Source organism: Bombus impatiens, unplaced genomic scaffold (genome assembly GCF_000188095.3).
Source record: "Bombus impatiens unplaced genomic scaffold, BIMP_2.2 scf_0114, whole genome shotgun sequence".
NCBI lineage: Eukaryota > Metazoa > Arthropoda > Insecta > Hymenoptera > Apidae > Bombus > Bombus impatiens.
Window position 1 is genome coordinate 1,423,628 of NT_176533.1, and position 20,701 is coordinate 1,444,328.

Genomic DNA, 20,701 nt, shown 5'->3' on the forward strand with positions numbered 1-20,701 from the left:
CCCTTTTTTTTTTTTTTTTTTTTTTTTTGAGAAACGTTCATTGCACGAAAAAAAGCAATAGAAGATAAAAGCTGCTTCTTGTCCAAATCTACGACTTTTGTTCGACGTTTGTTTTTTGACATAATCGATAACTTAGAAGATACTCGTTAGAAGATACATTTAAATAACTGTTTCTAATGTTCAAGGGACCAGAGCACGATGAGTTGTCGCGAAAGAAACATTGAAAAAAGATTTTCATACAGTGTAAATAAGAGCCATCCTCTGTAAGCTGTTCACATCGAAAAATTCTGTGCAATCGCGTAGAAAACCTTTTGATATTGGTCTGAGACGACGTTCGTGCCGAACGTGGATCAATTGTCCGCGTAGCAAACGGCGAAGTGAGAACGCGCGGTTGCTATATAACCTTCAGTAAGTTAACTACACATTTGACCTCAATGCAATAATTAAGAGCAATCAGTTCGCGAAAGAATGTGCTAAAGCTACGCGCATCGTCCGCGGATCCGAACAGATTCGCGATGATGAATTGCCATTTTTATCGCATGTAAATATGTACGTCGTCTTGTTCCATATCGGCAAATTGATTAGGAGCTTTAATGCAGCAGATCTGGGTCGTACCTTTCATCCTGACGCGTTTCATGTATCAGTTTCCGTGAACAGGATGCTGATCCTGTATCTTACCAATCAAACAATCAAAGATTCACGTAACAAGAAAGAAGTATTTTGTGTATAATTTAATAATAGAAATAAAAAAATTGATGAAATTTAACGAAGTCAGCATGAATCGCAAAATACTTGGGCACTAGAATTTCAAAAATTTCAGAAACTGAAGTTAACGACTCGTATGAAAATACTATTATTATTGATATAATATACGACGATAAGTAGAAATAACAAAATGTAGACAAACACATAAGCATAACACGTGAATGATCTGTTTATACGTGATCATTAACGACGACCATACTTCGTGAAATTTCTATTTCGTCGTTTATTAACAACCTATTTAAAGGGCTAAAAATACAGGATACTCTTTATCCAAATTAGCTCAGCTAAATATCGTATCGTTCCTTTAGAATTTACCATCATCTATGCCATCTTTGAGCGATGAACGAACTTATCAAATTTCATTATACATATACATATACTTGAAAGTGTTTTGTATAATATATACATAAAAAATTTCTAAAAGAAAAATAGAGAAACTTCTCAAGTCAATGTGTCCAGACATAACCAGCTGACCTTTACAGATAGTAACTTTTAATTCTGATAACTATCGTTTCTTTTCATCGATTTCTATATACATTTGATTTAATAAAATTTTCCGTGATTTTTCTGTGAAAAATTTAGAAGCGGCACGAGAGACTAATCGACAAAGAAAAAATGGAGAACGCCAAGGAGGAGACGATAAACATGCAGCTGATCGGTTCCGAGAGTCCGTACAAGTACGTCTGATTCTATTTCAAAGTTTCTGTACCAAAAACCCAGAAGAATTTATTCAAATTGACAATAAAATGTATTGCAAAAGTGCATGATATTTTCACGTTATTCGGTATCTCTTCTCTATTGCTTTTAATTTAATTGTGCGCTATGAAAATAGTATTTAGAATTCGCGACATGTAACGTTTGAAAATTCGATAAATAAAAGTACGGGGACGTGGATTGCATTTGCGAATTGATACGGTTGCAGAGTTAATAATGAAATCGCCGGAAGTGGTATAAATGCATCGGAAGTTCCAATATCGCCGACCACAAGCCCAGAAGATTACGACCCTCACAAACATCGAAATAGGCCAAATCCGACATCGTGAGTATTTCAAATATTTGCCAATAGTTTTATCAAATGTCTACCTTGTACAGGAATTTCGAGGAAGATACAGCTTTTTATTCCAAACATTTCGGAACAAAATAGGCTACCTTATATTTCGTATACGTATCAGTCATTTAGTCATAATTTAGTATCTTTAAATATTCATAATATGCTCTCACAATCTGCGACCTTCTTACATCAAACGCATTCAAACCTGATTCAACATCGTCAAGCACACTGCTACGTGAAAATTCCAATGAATTTCACCTTTTTCAAGTTAATAACCATGCTAAGAAATTACATGCACAGCATTTCAAGTTTCCAATTGCTTACATTTACCACTTAGTTTCTCCAAAATTAACTTGCAACAACCTGCCTTTCTTCAAAACAAAAGATACACCCTTTCGATCTTAAATTTATTTCAACACAGACTTTAAGCAAGTGACAACTTAAATTCGAATAATTCACAATTCATGTTTGGTGATGTATTGGTTCGGTTAGAATTGGTTTGACAGATTTTGTTCTAAAAAAAAAAAAAAAAAAAAAAAAAAAAAAAGAAGACCAGATACAAAATTGGTAATATCGCATCCTTTGGATGTTTTTTAATTTTTAGAAACGCGGAGACTTTGATACATTTATTAAAAGGAAGCCTGGGCACCGGAATACTCGCGATGCCAAACGCGTTCTGCAACAGCGGCCTCGTGACTGGTGTTATATCCACAGTGATCATAGGGGTGTTGTGCACTTATTGTTTGCACGTACTAGTGAAAGCTCAGTACAGACTGTGTAAACGGTTAAGAGTTCCTATATTGAGTTATCCACTGAGTATGAAGCACGCTCTAGACCAAGGGCCTTGGTGTGTCCGATGGTTCGCACCCTACGCGCCGTAAGTACCCACGTTAGTTTCACTCACGTGTGCAGACACTCATACATATACTCATTCACCCATATACATAACGCATAGTTATCATTTACGAATCTTCTTCATCATGCAACTTCTAACCTTTGAAAGTTTAATTTGTCAACATTGAAGATGCCAATTGACTTATACCAAAGAAACCGAAATGAAAAATATACAGTGAAGGGTAAATGTACACGTATATGGGAATAAATATATAAATGAGAAGAACAGTTTTTAATATAGGAAATATTATTTGTGTGTTTCTAAAAGTGCATCGAGAATGTTGGAAACTTTTACGAAAGAGTAAAAACCGATTACTTTGTTCCGGTCTTTATAGCGTTAAGAAATAAGTTTCCATTCGATGCGACAAATTTTTAGCCGGTTCCGTAGAGATGATAATTGATATTTGCTTAGGTTGCTGAATGAAATTAATACGAGGTGCGGATTCTCATTTACGATCCATCGATTGCTACGGATTAACATTTCAATTAGAAAATGTCATTGGTTTCATGTTTTGATATTTGCATTTGTTAATTGGATTTAGGATAACAAAACGGTTTAATTGTTTCAAGAATTTTCTAAGGGTAGTTACCCGGTATAATTCTTCGGAAATTGTGAAGAATCTTTTTGGCCGACTCAACAAAATTGTGTTTCGAAATAGGAAAGAGAATTTGATAGTCCGATCGTAGTCCGAGGCGTAGTCTTTGTCTGATCATAGCCGATCGATTCTACTTGCTGCGTATTCCGTGCAGTTTCAGGCAACCTCGAACGATTGAATAATAATTATAAATCAAAGGAATTTATTGCAGTATTGGCGTATTTTGGAAAAGACAACTCTGTAAACTGTACTTTTGTTTGTGTGTCTAACGACCGAACAGGTAAAATTTAAATTTAACAAAAATCAATTTAAAAGATTTCTCGAAGTAAATAACGAACATTGTTTCATTCTACAATACATATATATACAGGGTGGTTGGTAATTGGTGGTACAAGCGGAAAGGGGGTGATTCTACGCGAAAAGAGAAGTCGAAAATATAGAATAAAAATTTTGTTTTTAATTTTTCCATCGAAACAACGATCTACAGTGAGTCCGTTATAACGAGACGCGATAAAGTGCACGCGTACCGAGCGAAAATTCAAAGTCGATTTTCTCGAGAACAAAGCCTCGAACGAAAAATGTTTATTCTATATTTTCGACTTCTTTTTTCGCCTAGAATCAGCCCCTTTTCGCTCGTACCACCAGTTACCAACCACCCTGTATATATAAAGAACAAAGACATTACATGGTAATGACAAAATCCGCAATCATTTAGCTGCCAATCTTATAGTTATCGTTATACTGCGGATTTTGATACATTTGGAGAAGGTTCAAAAAACTGCAAGAACGCACAAAGTGCACGTAACATGCGAAGATATAAGAAACTCGTTCAAAGTGAAGCAGTTGTTACGACGTCTAACGGGTGAGATGAATGTTCGCGTAGGTTCCGCCTCTGCAGTTGTGTTAATGAAATTAAAAATAAAAATCCGCAATCTAATTATGAGAATTTGCATTACGATAAGTAACAACAGGTTTTCCAAGGTTGTTTAAATCGCAAAACGATCTCGCTCACGTGGAAGCATTAATTTACACATCGAAGGAGATCGTTCGGCGTCATGAAACCTAACTGAAGTGTACATATTTCAATTTCTTTAAATTAAACAAAATTCTATAGATGTGCCTGCAAAAGTCTTGAAATTTTCAATGTCGAGTGATAACTAACATTTCTTCATCGAATACGACGAAATTTTTCTCCTATTTGTTGATCGCGTGACATAAATCGGTACGAAATCCACTTTTACGCGATTGACCACTGTTGTGTACGTCCCTTAAAGGTATTAAAAAAATTCAAATTGTCCCGCTTGTACTTCGTACGAACTGATAAACTGATTGTACGATGATTATTATACGAAAGTATCAGGAATCATGAAATTAGAAATAAATATGTAACATGTTTATTAACGTGGTTTATGTAAAATACGCGAAACCTATGTAATATGAAAAGTACGAAAACTAAAAATTCGTGGTCCGGTTATTAATAACGCTAGAAGATGTGTATCGTAACGTCAACTTTTTGTATATATTCTTTATTTTTCTTAATGTATTATGTGTACAAACAAGAAAGGAGATTGTTTTACAAAAGATTTCGAATAGCGTAATTCCATGCTTCAGGAATTTAAAATTCCTTTCTCGCTCGCATGCAAAATTAATTCGTTCCATTTTTCATATAATGATCGACATCTCTATAATACACACTATAATTTCAGTGAATTCGTACTAATATTATTATAATATACTGATATCATATACAGATATCCCCCGCATAAAACACGGTATTCTTACAACACGAACTCGCTGTAACACGGTTTAAGAATCGGCGAAATTGTAGAAAAGGGAACGTAATGAAAATTTTGTCGGATGTTTCTTAGTCGAGCAATCATGGTGTATTGTCTCAGATTATTGTACGGAATTTCTGAACATTGAAATTTTTAATCCATTTTTAGTTCTTCGAGTATTAAACTCCTGCACAAGAAACTTTTTTCGCTATAGGGAAGCTTTTCTCATAAAGATAAATAGTACTAGAATGTAATAAGTTAAGTCAATTATTGATAACTTTGACACTTTTCGCAAAACACGGCATTTTTTCGATATCTTATTACCGTGTTATACGCGGGATATCTGTGATATTAATACATCGCATCAACAATGTACAGTCGTCATTATTAATCTGCAATCAAGGAAAAAGAAAGAATTCTTCCTTCACTCATAAGCACACGAAGCACGCACAAAATCATCTCATCAAGCGGCACGACAATCTTTTTTCAACTATAACATGAAAGTTGCTATTATATTTGCAGAGGACTCGTAGACGGGTTCATGATTGTGTATCAATTGGGAATATGCTGCGTTTATATCGTATTTGTAGCGTCGAATATCAAGCAGGTAAATAGCTGGTGCCATAGAACAACTCTGCTCGCCAAAACGATGGCGGAGTAGCAATTTATAAATCCTTCCTCTTAGAAAATAAGAAGCTAGATAACGAAAAGAAGAAGAATAAAAATCGCAGAAACAAGGAAAAATACCAACCGACCAACCAAACAACGAACCAGCGTATAATAAAACAAACAAAAAAAAAAAGTTAAAAATTAATCTCTATAATTAAATAATCGAATAATATATTCACGTAAATGTAATTTATCGTGGTGTAAATGAAAGAGTTAATTAATAAGAAAAAGAAAGGAAAAATGGAAAAAGATAATTCTTTGATTGGCATAACCGTTCGAAATTCATTGATATCCTTGTCTTTCGTTCTTCTGTTGATAAATGTAGGTGGCAGACCAGTACTGGGAACCTTTGGATGTTAAAATCCATATGCTGATTTTATTGCTACCGCTGATTTTGATCAATTACGTTAGGAACCTCAAATTACTGGCACCGTTCTCCACCTTGGCGAACGCAATCACGTTCGTTGGACTGGCGATGATCCTAGTGTACATGTTTGACGATCTACCGTCGATCAGCGAAAGAGAAATGTTCGGTACACCGAAAAATTTCTCACTTTACTTCGGCACCACGTTATTCGCTCTGGAAGCTGTCGGTGTGGTAAGTTTAATTCGCGTTTCGTTTCTCCCTTCCCTCTGTCTTCTTCCTCTTCTTCTATGTCGGTCGATGTTTAATCGTTTCGTTGTTTTTACGTAAAGCATTTAGTTTAAATTCATTTTTAAGTCTTCCTTTTTTATTGTCTGTCGGATGTTCCAAGTTTTGATCGTTTCTACACGTAAAATTGAATTTTTCTTCAGTACGATCGATTTTTATTTTGCTTTTTCGTTAGCTTCCTTTTTTTCAATTTATTTTCTCTCGAAAGTTACAGAGTGGACGTTGACTAATTCTTTTTAACCGATATCGTAAAGAATTTAGCTCGAAATCGAATAGTAATCTAGAAAATTGTATAGAATTTTTGTTTTAAATTTAATTTTATAGTCTCCTTGTTATCGTAAATCATGCTATAATTTATCGAATAATTCAACTATTAAAACCACCCCTATAAACAATTTACAAAGCTTTCCCTAAATCGACATTAAAAAATTCCACGATTAAGTGAAGCTATTTTCCTCGAAATCTCTTCTTTCGATTTTCAATTTCTCAAATCGTAGAACAGAAAGATCGTTTTAAAAATCTTACGCATTAAATAATCATTCATAGAAACACGTACACGTGATCGAAAGAAACGTGAATAGAATATTTTCTACTACGACGAAGACACGCAATTTAGAACAATATATCGCTCGACGCGTGGCTTTTTCAATTTTACCATACGTACCCTCGATCGATCTATCATTTGGCCTCGTCGATCATTCCCTGTGACTGTTGGGTAGAAACGAGTAGCCAGCGCTTAGAATAGATCAACGGCGCCGCTGTATCGTTAATAAACAAATAACTGGCCACTTATGGAACAACTTTGAGATTGTCGTGATCAGATCATCAGTGCGTCAATGCAATCCCTGCTGTTATTTCTCAGATGTTCTCAGCCTCTAGCGAGGATCACAGTGACTCTCAGATTCTATTCGACACATTCAGATCGTTTTTGATCACGAAAATGCAGACTGCGAGGATTATGAAAATTCAGTTACCAAGATTATGAAAACTCGCTTATGAAAGTTACGATCGAAATGCAGATCTTTTCATTTAATTAAAACATTAATTTAATTTAATCGAGATTTCCATACAAATAAGTCATGGAGTATGAATACCGTGAATTCGTTTATGATCTAACGTCGACTAGGAATTGTTTAGAGATATTTTTCAACAAATAATGTACGACTAAGTACTATTTGAATAATTTAGATGTAAAAAAAGCACGTGCTAATAAAAAATCGTTTTAAAAAAGAATGATAATTCCAAAGGATCCCTGTTTAACTGTTGAATATCGTAATAAGAACAAAATAAACTGAATGTGTATTGTTCAAATTACTGTGACACCATGAATAGAGTATTTTCAGAGTTAGAATTTTTCTTAAAAGAAAACAACCATGTAAGAGATACTTTTCCATTGCAGATAATCGCACTGGAGAACAATATGAAGACTCCACAATATTTCGGAGGGTATTTTGGCGTTTTGAACATAGGAATGACGGTGATCGTAGCCCTGTATATTCTTATAGGGTTTTTCGGTTATATAAAATACGGATCTAGCGCCAGTGGTAGCGTTACTTTTAATCTACCGGCGAATGAAGTGTAAGTGAATTTTGTTTTACGTTACCTTTCGTGATACTACTACTTTTTTAAAGTTACCATGATATTTAATTTTCATTCTTACAGAATGGCGCAAAGTATCAAAATAATGTTCGCCATCGCCATTTTTATCACGCACGCCCTTCAAGGATACGTTCCAGTTGATATTATCTGGAACACTTATCTCGATCAAAAGATACAGAAGAGGAAAATCTTCTGGGAGTACGTCTGTCGGACTGTTATCACTTTAGCCACGTGTAAGTTTACCAAGGGAATTCCGCGGTTCGAGTTTTAATCGTATTTTTATCGCTGTTACTTCTATTAATTAGTATAGTATAGTATTAGTAATACTAACAAAAACACGATCAAAGCTCGAAGAATTATAAAAGGAAAATTATTCCGTATATAAAATGTAAGAAAACAGGCGAGATTTTAACCTCTTAAGCTACGATTTATATTCGAGAATTTTGGGTCGAAAACGTAAACAAGCTATTATACAGGGTGGTTGGTAACTGGTGGTACAAGCGGAAAGTGGGTGATTCTACGCGAAAAAAGAAGTCGAAAATATACAACAAAAGTTTTTCGTTCGAGGCTTTGTTTTCGAGAAAATCGACTTTGAATTTTAGCTCGGTACGCGTGCAGTTTATCGCGTCTCGTTATAACGGACTCACTGTAGATCGTTGTTTCGATGGAAAAATTAAAAAAAAAATTTTATTCTATATTTTCGACTTCTTTTTTCGCGTCGAATCACCCCCTTTTCGCTTGTACCACCAGTTACCAACCACCCTGTATATTATATAAAATATTATATTTGGCCTGATCCTCGTACTACGGGCTACGCCCGTAATGGTTACGTTTGGCCCGATTATCGTACTAGTTGTAGGTTAAGGGGTTAATATCGAGATTAATTTTTATTAGTAACATTAATGAAAACACGATTGAAATCCGTAGAACCCTAAATACGTATACCGATGGATTAAAGAACTTTTATACGCAACAAATAATTCTCGACTGTTTCTTTGTGCCGTATAAAAATCAGATTTATATCTACTTCACAAATTTGTCGAAAATAATATTTCCGTTCCTTTTTGTCTTCGTTTCGTTTCAATTATTGAACGTCGCATAAGCCACTTGTCGTATTGGCGACACAGGAGCGAGGTTTACAGTTTGTTGTACAATTTTGCAGTACGTTTTTATACATTGTATCGTTTCAAGAATCATAATTCACCTTTATCTTATACTCCCAGAAATCAATGTACAATTCGTACTGAATTTTATAATTTGATAAAGATAATACGATGCAAATTATTTAATTGCAACGTACTCTTCAACTATAATATTTTCCTCGCTGAAACGCTAAAAGTGGACATACGACGATCGCGTAGTAAGCCATCGATATTTTATACGAAAGGTGTGCTGACATTTATCAATTTGCGAGCGTGTGTTATCCGATCATCGCGAAAATTAACAATCAAAAATATTCTTTTTGCAGTCACTTTGGCCATCACAGTTCCCAGATTGGCCCTCTTCATCTCCCTGTTCGGTGCTCTCTGTCTGTCCGCCCTTGGCATCGCGTTCCCAGCGATCATCGAGATCTGCGTGCTCTGGCCGAACCGAGACTTCGGGCCTTGCATGATCATGTTCATCAAAAACATATTTCTGATCGTATTCGGTCTCTTGGGCCTCGTGATCGGCACGTACGTCAGCATCGTCGAGATAATAAGGTCATTCGAGTGAAGTTCGCGAGCGATATTTAGGCAGGAACGATCGAAGGAAGGCAGACAGTTTGGTGAAGAGGTAGGAAAAGCAAAAGAGAAAGAGAGGCAAAGAGACGAAGAGTTTGGGAACGAGCTTGCTCGAGTATCGAGGACGAAGTCACGGCTTCGTTACAAGTTTTATAGCTTAATGAGCGGCGCCTTTTAGGTAGACAGGTTATCTCCAATGCGGCTGGGAGTCGTTCTTAGTGAAAACATTCGCGAGCAATGCATTCCGGAAATGCTTCTCGTCCCGCGTGATCGCCGCCATTGTTAGAGCACTTAGGCCAAGTTTAGATGTTTTATTAAGAGTTAACGGCGAAGAGTCGTTCAGTGTTGGGTTAAAGAAATATCGTGGAAGTCGATGGGGCTCTTCGACGTTCTTTCGAGTTTAATTGGAATTGGCGGTTGCTGATGGAATCTCGCGGAGTATTAATCTACGTATTTATCAACCTAATGCGAGATTATACCGCACGTTCCGTTTAGCTGATTGTTAAGGGTTTTAGGTTCGAATCGTGGCGAATGTTTGTAGAATTTTTCATGTTACTATAACGTATATTGTGTATTGGGGGAGGAACGAAATCGGAAGGGGATTGTTCGAGAGACATTCTCTAGAAATGATCAGATGAATATAGAAAGTAATTTATGGATTCTTACTTTTGTTTAAAAGGTTCTTTTATATTAATGTTTCATTCTATCTCTCGTATGATATTTTCGAGTTGGAAATTTTGTAACTTGAAGAACCTTTCGTCCGAGTCTCTAATTTGATAGAATTCTAATATACAGGGGTAACTGTTGGCACAAGCGGAAAGGGGGTGATTCTACGCGAAAAAAGAAGTCGAAAATATAGAATAAACATTTTTCGTTCGAGGCTTTGTTTTCGAGAAAATCGACTTTGAATTTTCGCTCGGTACGCGTGCACTTTATCGCGTCACATTATAATGGATCTCACTGTAGATCGTTGTCTCGATGGAAAAATTAAAAAAAAAAATTTTATTCTATATTTTCGACTTCTTTTTTCGCGTAGGATCACCCCCTTTCCGCTTGTACCACCAGTTACCAACCACCCTGTATATTCTATAGAATATACTATATTTAAATGTTTGTTTTCAATTAGGCTACGAACTTCCAAAGAAACGGGTACCAGGATTATTGGTATATCGTAATGGGTATATCGAATTTCAGGTTTCAGAGTTTAGCCGTGTGCTCTTAACGCATGAAATTTGGCCTAGTTTGGAATGGAGAAAAGCGCAGATATATCATTCCAGTCGAACATAGTCGTTGATGAATTTGAAAATTCCACATTATTGTTCAAAAGGCCTCTGAACAGCTTCTAAGCTTCCGATATAATAATCGGATTTTTTATATAGATCATGAAACTATCGAGCAAACATTGATTTATAAATCTGTTGATAAAAGTAGCAAGACTTCGACTATCTTACTATTCTTCTGTAAGGCGATTAATTGTATAAGTAATGGGAAGGAATGTTTCACATACGCAGATCGAAAAATTACCCTAGAAGTATTGATCTATCAATTAAAAAATTGCTCGCAGAAACAAAGATCAAGATAATCAACTAATCATAAGTATAAAAAATGAAGAGAGCCTTACACAGGGACACGACTTATATGCAAAGTTTTCAACAAATCTGATCGTTATAAACAAAATCATAGTATTCACAGCTATATCGATGGAAAAGCTTCCCTTTCGAATTAGAAGTATATTAGGTCAAACGAATATCGTCCATTTAAATAATACACACAAAGAAGAGTGCCCCAGTAACACGGTGCCTATGTAAATGATTAATACCTAGCACACTTTAGTTGCACTGCCTGAGAGCATATTAAACAGAACAAACGTGTTCTTTCAATTGCTCTTATAATCCGAAAGTATCTGAATTAATTACACGTAGAAAGCCAAGTAGACGATCTGTAAGATTTAACATCGTAGATGATTAAGACGCGTAATTTTACAAGCCAATTCTAATTCAAAGGTACAATTATTAACGATTGTTTATGAAATTGAATTCGAAATGTTCAACCATTCGACTTCCATTTTATGTGCAATTTTATACGTGGTCTGTTTCAAAAGTAACGACGTTGCTTCATTCGTAATTTAGATTTGTTTTTGAAAGAATATCTCGAACTTTTTAACCAGTTCAAACAAATTTCTAAGAACATTGCATTTTATTTCTAATACAATTAATTTGGTTCCCAATTCGAATTTTTGCAGAAAAATATTTTCAAGGTAATTTTTTAACCATTTAAAGAGATCAATCCTTGTCTGATAAACTACGTAATCTGTTTCCGTATTTTTGGAAATTCTTTTTCTCGGAAATTTCGGTAACTATACTTTCAGAAAAGATCGTTGATCTGTAATTCAAATTTATAAACAGAAATATCTTCGAGAAATATGTTTCCAATTATTTTAAAGAAATAAGTCCTGTAAGATTGTATTCCATCTCTGTATTAAAAAAAAAAAAATCTTTTCCACAAACTCTTGAAAATGTTATTTCTAAAAAGAACTACACATGCAATTTGATTACTTTTGGAACAGTTTCATAATATCAAGCGATTGTTAGGTAGAATCATATGATGCCTAACACTGAACATAGAGCGCTCTTCGGAGGAAAAAGAAACCAAAAAAAAAAAAAAAAAAATAGGAAAATTATAAAAAAAATGTGGAAGAACCGTCGCGATAAACGAAAACCTGTGATCGAAGATTTTATAGAGGAACGGACGTTGCATTTCTACCGAATTGTTGATTGTCGTCGTTGAACGAGTTTACAAACGTACATACGGGTGTTAATTGTTCTTCAACCACGAAACCGAGATATGTTTTTGTATTTCGTTCAAGAGCTTTTCTTTCGTTCTCGATGATACGAGTACTTACGTTCATTCGAATGTGATTCAAATGTTGACGAAAAAATTGGATTCCTTATATCTCTCATTTGAGAAAGCACAAGATTGGGAAAACGTGCAAGAATTAGTACTAGTATTACTGAAGAAGTGACTATAAATATCGAGAAAGTAACATATAGTCGTTGATTACACACATTGGCGAGAAAAAACATACGAACTTGAGTTGATATTACTTACGAGGATGCTGGTAACTAAAAATCAGGAAAACAGTGTGTAGTCACTGACTATAGGCATTATCGAAATTCGTATTTTTAACCGAAAGGAGTTTTAAGTTGACAAAGTTGAAAATAGGAGAAAGACTGGTATAGTCACGAAGTCTATGTCAACCGAGCCAAAAAATTTAATTTTTTATATAAAATAATTTACAGTCACGACTATAAAGTGAGGAATCCTATACTTTTATCGACTATACGATCTAAGCCAGAAAAACATTTTTGTTGGAAATAATGGTATTTATAATTACGACTATAAGACTTATAATTATTGATTACGAAGAAAAGTTTCCATTTTATATCATTTTATAATAATCTGTTATATAAACAGGGTGTAAAATAGGTAGTTAAACTATGATATCGTATCTTGCTCTTCCTAAGGATCGACATCATATGAACATATATGTAGAGATTCAAACAATTTCTTTGTGATGAGAAAAGTGATAGTAATACCATGTCCGAAACCACGTGTGAAATAATGATCTTTCTCCGCGGTGAAAGCAAAGTTTAACTAACCTATATCGACTGCACGAATCGATTATCTTCAATCCGAGCCAAAAACTAGCAAATTCTAATCATCTCGAATTTGCCCAATCATAAACAATTATGTACTCTCTTCAAACAAAAAAGAAGGTTAAGTAATTGTTGAGCGATAACTGAGAATAAGATTTTACACGCAAATTGCGTTAGATTGCGGATTTTTATGCATTTATGATAAATTTTAAGTGAAGAAATTCGCAGAATGCATATAATATACATAAAGTATTCAAATCTGAGTACGCGTCATAATTTTCAGTGGACGAACAAATTGCCATGCCTTGAGCTTCTTTAGTTCTCTTTATAAATATATGAAATTACATAAAAATTCGCAATCTAATTATTCTACAGAAATATAGAGACAGAGAATCCTGTCAACGTTTGAATCACTTGTGTGCCATGATCGTACGCTAGGACGAAGAAAAACAACGAGACACAAACGGCCAACAATAATAAATAAAAGAAGGAAGGTCTAACCTATAAGCCGGCTGACGCCAGCAATGAAAACCGTAGCTCATCGTTAATGCCTTATTTTCTATTCGTTCGTGGCGTTTGTATAATGCATGATACTTGCGGCTGCGAACCAAGCAGGCTGAATCAAAGATCAAAGTTTAATAATGAACAAACGTACCGTGAAAACGAGACGCACCGCTACTTCTGTACCACCGTCACTGCCGGGAACTAGCTCGGGTCATCGCGCGTCGTGATGACATACACACACAATGACACGTTAAATAACACACGAGTGAAATTGAAAGACCGGTCACGACCTCCTCGTTGAACGATCCGCGAGAAACGACATCTCGTTCGACATTCACGCGGGACCGACACGAAAAGTCCCGACGCCACACGGATTCGCTCGAATCATCCTCTCCACTCCTTCGCGCTTTCGACGGGGCTACATACAATCGACGATCGCACAATCGTATTTACGACCTTCCGTTCGATTTTCGTTCGCCGCCTCTGGGACGCTTACCGAAAACGAAATTTCGCTCGGTTTGCTTCTTTTCGATATTAATCGATCGTCAGTGGCGGATCTAAAAACTTTTCTGGGGGAAGGGATTGCTTAAAAGTACACGAGTATATTTTTGAATCTTCTTTTGCAAGGTTTAAGATCTGTTTGTAATTTATATGTTAATATCTCTATCTGATACTATAAACTAAATAACTAAATTTACATTAATTGTATACTTAACAAATTTTCAGAATCTGACACAATATTCTTACATTTTATTACTCTTAGGGGACGCCCCTATCGCTCACCTCTCGATCCGCCATTGTCGATGGTAGCTACTATCGATTCGTTTTCTTCGATTACTCTGGGCAATATCGTTGATCGATGAAACTGTTACAGATGACACTGTTGCTGGTATTAAACGTTTTTTTAAGTATTATTATTAAAGATTCTTTTCAATTATTTAATTATAAAGAATAGAAAAATATTAAATATTCTTTTACTATTAGGTTGTTGCATAGTGAATGATGTTTCAAGATAATTTAAACAAATTCATATCTTTGTACTGCATACTGTACTCTTGAAAACACTAAAATGAATTATTTTAAAAATATCGTCAAACCAGTGGAAGAAAGCAGACTGAAGCCATTTGAACAAGGTAATACGTACACAAAAACAGTTGTTGAATGTTTTATGATTTCGAAATAAGAGTTCAAAGTAAAGTGACATTTATTTGTTATGCAACAGTCTGATATTAACCTCTTCGGTGCGATCGTTGACTTTAGCTATCAGATATAATCATACTTATATAGTGACAATAATATGACTAACCTCGTCTATAGTGTCATAATTATATGAGTAAGATAATATTTTCTTTTGCATTATTCCTGTTTTTAATATATTTTTCTATTTATTCAAAACAAATAGAAAACTCTACACAGCACAATTATGTTTTATTAAAAAAACACGTGTTACAAAAAAGTAATTGTACTAAAAATGACTATCATACCGAAGAGGTTAGAAATACTTCCCTCTCATTTCAGTAGCATTTTAACGTTCGTTGCTTTGTTAAGTATTTCGTAATAAATAAATGTTGTAATATCGTTGTTAATAATCATATGTTAATTAAATATTGAATGGTTAGGAATAATGATATTATAGTATATAGAGTTGCACGTTGGAATGAGAACTGTAGTAAACTGAGAAAGAATTGCAAAGGCGATATTGCTCGTTGCATTAGACGTGTATTATAATACGTATATTGTTAATGGTTCCTATTGAAAATTTTCGAAGGGAAAAAATGAAAATCGAAAATCGTACTTATGGATTTTTCACGATTACGGTAACGATTGGTGCAATTAACTTCGCGTCTACGAAGCGTTTTTAATCGTTATTTGCCGACTGCGCCGACTTTTAAGTCAGGAAACGATCGTCAAGAGTTGTATGTTTCTAAAGATTTTTTCTTAAAAGATCTGCATTTTTCGCGTATATTTTAAATCTGAAGTTTTCTTTTTTTGTTTGTTTTTGGTCACTATATTTCTGATATAATAAACTCTCTATTCTTACCCGGCCTGTCTGACTTATTTCGAGGCTTTCTCCTGCGACCTTCGAGATACGTGTGTATGATTAGATATATTTTAAAACTTTAATAGTAATTTTTGCTGAAAAGATTATTATATATCTTGGGTATAGTAAAATATTTTTTAGCTTGGACAAAAGAAACATTAATATAGATTTTTTTTATTGTTAAGAACTTTTGATAGATGTAGTGAGATTTATGAAAGTTTTCATTTCGAACAAAAAGTATTTTTTAGCCAAAAGAAATACATAAATTGTTTAGATACATAAATGAATAAAAAAGAACTGAAGAAATACCTAATTAACCCTTAAGAATTTTCTAATTAAATGTGTATATAAACGGTAATCAAGAAAATCTGAAGAATATATGTATAAACATAAATCTTCCAAATCTTTTTGAAATAAGTGGTTTTAACTATTAGCTATTACAACAAATAAACTTCTTATAACTAATTACTTTTAAGTTCATTTAAAATAATATTTAAATATTCCGGACCGTAAAGGAAAATTAAACATTTATTATTCAAACAGAGACTCGATGTTCATTTCTCTCAAACATACTTAGTAACTAATAATCCTCACTCTTGCATCAATTAATAATTATTTAATGATGTTTGATGTTTAACGACATAATTTGTCATATAAAATATTGTAAAATTCTGTCTTCATATTTTTCATCTTTCTCTATCACTTCGATTATTTCTAACAGCTACAATAAATTGCTTTATCGATTTATTATAATAATTATCAAATGAATAAACTTATAACCTAATATACCCAATTGAATGGATATCGAACTTCTTAATATAATCGTCGTTATCATACGACCGGTGAAAAATAAGAAAAAAGATGAAAAGAGGATATAAAGCAATGATTGTTTAGCCAAGAAAACACCTTTTCTTTTTTATACAATGTATTGTAATTTTAACTAATTCACATGATTCCTAGTAAATGGTTCTTGTCGAACCTAATAGTTCGGCTATTAATTTTCTTGTAACTCATACTGCAATGCTACGATCTGCAAGTCGACCCTTTCTGAATCAATTTTAATTCATATAAACATGTGTCATATTCTTCCTACTTTTTAAAAATCGAGAAATATTTTACCTTTCTTACTATATTTCTTCTTCTTTAAAATAGAATGCAGTCAAATAATTTGTAAAATTTATTTCAGAAATTGATCATTACACGTACTGAAATCTTTCCACAATTAACGACAAGTTTCATTACTTAATGTTATTATCGTCTTAATTCCTACTAATTAATTCATTCGTTTAAATCTTTTCTTAAATTTCATTATGAATTTCTCGAATATTTCAACTAATCGTTTAATATTCCTCGAACATTAATCCATTAAAATATCCAAACATTGGATAGTTCAAAATTTAATTTAAATGCCTAAATGTTTTTTTTTTGGTTTCATTTTATTCAGAGAGGGTCAACGGAATTACTTTGACACATTGCAAAAAAACGCCGACATAGAAAAATCTCAATTCGGAATCGACGAATCACGTTTGTTAACAACAATCTGCCGAGGCAGCAATGAGGAACGAACGTACGTCGATGTTTAGATTTATATAATTTAGATTTGTATAATTTCGCTGAAAACCGAGGGGTACATCGTCATCGTTTAATATTAAATCGAATTGCGATATTCCTTACGCTTCAATGTCCTCACCACGAGAATCATCTTAATTAAATGGTAGCACTGAGAACGATAATCGTGCAGCGATGATAAAGGAAAATCTGCCGTACAGTATTTTCTTCCAATTGTCGAAAAAAAAAAAGAAAATAGGGAAAGAGGTTAATATAACAAGATAAATTGATTTTCAGAATGCAGACATGCTTGGAAATTTAAAAAGAAATTTAGAAATTTGTAATCTGAAAATATCGAATATTCTGTACAATTCTCTTCTTTGCGAAAATACGAATATCGTTGAAGAAATTAAAATGCAAGCAACAAAAAGAGAAGCAAAATATTTAATCTTTCAAGAATAAAACAATGAAAGCATAAATGAAATTTAATAAATGGAACGCGGAACAGAAGTAAAAATAATAAACCCTATCGAAAACAGAAATAAAGAAACGATTAAAAAGTCCAACTATTGGAAAATAGAAAAATCTTCTCAATCCTAAAAGTAGAAAGATTAGAAGTTGAATAGGAACAATAAGGAATAGACAAGAATTGAGAAATCCCAGTAAATTAAATGTCCACTCACAGTTAAATAAATGAATTAATTAAACAACCGTACGTAGAATTATACTATCCAACAAATATGATGATACAACATTGTAAGATAAAAAATTAGACAGAGAAAACAACCTAATTAAAATATACCAATAAAGCTAAACTTCCGACGATATTTAAATAAATAAATGAAATAAATACTGCGTTGAACAAATAATTTAAAAGAGCAATTATAAACAATAAATAAGTAAACAAGAGGAAGAAAATAATGACTGTTAGAGAACGATACTGTACGGCGTTCTCCGTTTACTTCGATTGGCGAACCAGAAGACAAGAAGGACACATCGCACAGGTGCCAGCTATGTCGACGAGGCAGGAGAGAACCAGTCGCGAGAAAAAGAGCAGAACATCGTTTCATTTCTTCTTTTCCATCCTTTTTCCTCGTCTTCTCCGTTTTTCTTCTTTTTTTTCGCGGATTACGCGTGGTCACCACTGAAGTAACTACTCTGCATCATAAAAAGTTTGTCGATGGGATTGTGAATCGTCGCGTGTAAACTCTGGGACAACGGGGGCGCCTCGTGGGACGTTGGCCCGTGGTGGGAGTGGCTGCCAGCCTGATGGCCACCCTCCTGGCCGCCGCCACCCTCGTTCTCGCCTATGTCGAAGCCAGCCTCCGTACCATCCAACGACAGATCGCTGCTGCAGAAGCTCTCGCCTGAGTGGCCTGGATAAGCGTCTGAAATTAACGGTTGATCGCGTTGATTAGAGATTAGTGAACCATAGAGAGGGTTAATGAGCGCAATCTAGGTTATCCAAGAGGTTTGACAGTTGTGGAAATGTTTTGGAAATTTTGAGGAATTATTTCTAATAGTTAAAAGTATGTACTCTTTGATGGAGAGCTCTTTGATGGACTTTCCAAGATGTCCTTTGAACGTTTACGAGTTTTCGTTGTTTTGTTTTGTAAAGGAAAACTTTGAGAATTTTGTAAGTTCGATGGTTTGACAGTCCTGGAATTGCTGTCGAATTTTTTTGAAGAATTAATCGTAATAGTTAAAAACATTATACTTTTGACAGAGTTTCGACGAAGCTTCAAAGATGTCGTTTGCAAATTTGGGAGAAGGAAGTTTCTGAAGTTTGTAAGAGAGAATTCTTTCAAGTAGACTTTTGGACGCTTTGAAAATTTTCTTTCGGATTTTTGTAAATTTCCAAAAAATTTGTACAATCCAATTACTATCCGTGGTAGATTATTTAATGATTTTGTACGGCTAGAAGAGACTTACCGTCAGGCGAGTACGGGTTATTGGGGTTGAGCGGTTGGGTGCTTGAGGGGAAGCTAGAAGATTCCCCGTCGCGCATGTTCATGGCGTTCAAGTAATGACCTGCGAACGAGATCAAACGATTGGCATTGTACCGACAACACATTTATCGAAGCCCCATTAACCAGTCTTCGCGAAACGTTAGACAACGATAGAAAGTCACGATAGAAATTAGAAACATTGACGAAACTAGAGCGAAATAGGACAAAATCAATTTTCCTTAATGAATTTCTTTTCTATCTTCTATTGTTTCAGGGCTATGATATAGTTTGTTCCAGTTACTTAACACACCCTATATTTATTTTTCAATTATTTATACAATAATTCAGTAATAATATTTATAAATAATTAAGTCTATTTAAACAGAAATATACAGAATGTCCCAGTATTTTTCCAGTGATACGTTGTCAGTATATTCTAAACATATGACGTTGCAAGCATTGTTAAATACTTATAAAAACAAGATGATGTTCAAAATGACCGGCAAAAGATTGAATTTATTACTTCTTCAAGTTTTCCTGATCTATTGATACATTGAACCGTAGTAATACACGTTCGTTATCGCTCATTTCGTACGTATATTGCTTTTTTCCTGCAACACTTTAACAATGTCTTTGTCTTTTAATTAATCTTAGTCGAACCTTCGGATGAGGTTTACACGGCTGTACAAAATTAATAAAGAACACATCGATATTTTCTGAGTACATTTTTCATTACGTTAGAGCGTTACATGATAAATACATCTATGAAATTATACGATGACGTATGTTCATATGACACCTTTTTCCTATCTTGGTCTATAGAATATACTAACAAAGTTTGGCAGGAAAGAAGTGGGACACCTTGTATATAATTTAGTTATTCCTCTTTCATTTTATTTTAAACTTTGATAGTGCAGTCGATAGAGCTATTGAAATGGATTCGGAGAATGCAACGGGCCTTTTGCATAAATCGCTGCTGTATGTCATAGAAAATGAATTATACAGGGTACTTGGTAATTGGCGGTACAAGCGGAAAAGGGGTGATTCTACGCGGAAAAAGAAATCGAAAATATAGAATAAAAATTTTTCGTTCGAGGCTTTGTTTCCGAGAAAATCGACTTTGAATTTTGGCTCGGTACGCGTGCACTTTATCGCGTCTCGTTATAACGGATCTTACTGTAGATCGTTGTCTCGATGGAAAAATTAAAAAAAAAACTTTTATTCTATATTTTCGATTTCTTTTTTCGCGTAGAATCCCCCCCCCCCCCCTTTCCGCGTGTA

The 20,701-nt window shown here is 34.3% G+C and overlaps 2 protein-coding genes across 4 annotated transcripts in view; one reads left to right on the top strand and one right to left on the bottom strand.

The window, feature by feature from the left end:
- LOC100743970 (proton-coupled amino acid transporter-like protein CG1139) overlaps positions 1–9,843 on the top strand; it is a 22,338-nt gene extending 12,495 nt beyond the window's left edge. For both annotated transcript variants that reach the window (XM_024364915.2, XM_012380984.3), the window contains exons 3-10: positions 1,348–1,442; positions 1,688–1,804; positions 2,421–2,693; positions 5,604–5,688; positions 6,076–6,348; positions 7,802–7,980; positions 8,065–8,234; positions 9,470–9,843. In XM_024364915.2, the coding sequence (XP_024220683.1) occupies positions 1,381–1,442; positions 1,688–1,804; positions 2,421–2,693; positions 5,604–5,688; positions 6,076–6,348; positions 7,802–7,980; positions 8,065–8,234; positions 9,470–9,714 (1,404 nt within the window). In that variant the 5' untranslated portion in view covers positions 1,348–1,380 and the 3' untranslated portion in view covers positions 9,715–9,843. The remainder of the gene's footprint in view (positions 1–1,347; positions 1,443–1,687; positions 1,805–2,420; positions 2,694–5,603; positions 5,689–6,075; positions 6,349–7,801; positions 7,981–8,064; positions 8,235–9,469) is intronic.
- Positions 9,844–18,395: 8,552 nt separating this feature from the next.
- Positions 18,396–20,701, bottom strand: part of LOC100744167 (LIM/homeobox protein LMX-1.2-like) — a 14,564-nt gene continuing 12,258 nt past the window's right edge. The window contains exons 5-6 of one of the 2 annotated variants that reach the window (XM_003486466.4): positions 19,404–19,502; positions 18,396–18,859 (exon numbers count right to left, since the gene is read on the bottom strand). In XM_003486466.4, coding sequence (XP_003486514.1) covers positions 18,600–18,859; positions 19,404–19,502 — 359 coding nt within the window. In that variant the 3' untranslated portion in view covers positions 18,396–18,599. The remainder of the gene's footprint in view (positions 18,860–19,403; positions 19,503–20,701) is intronic. The other variant, XM_024364930.2, reaches the window with a different exon arrangement.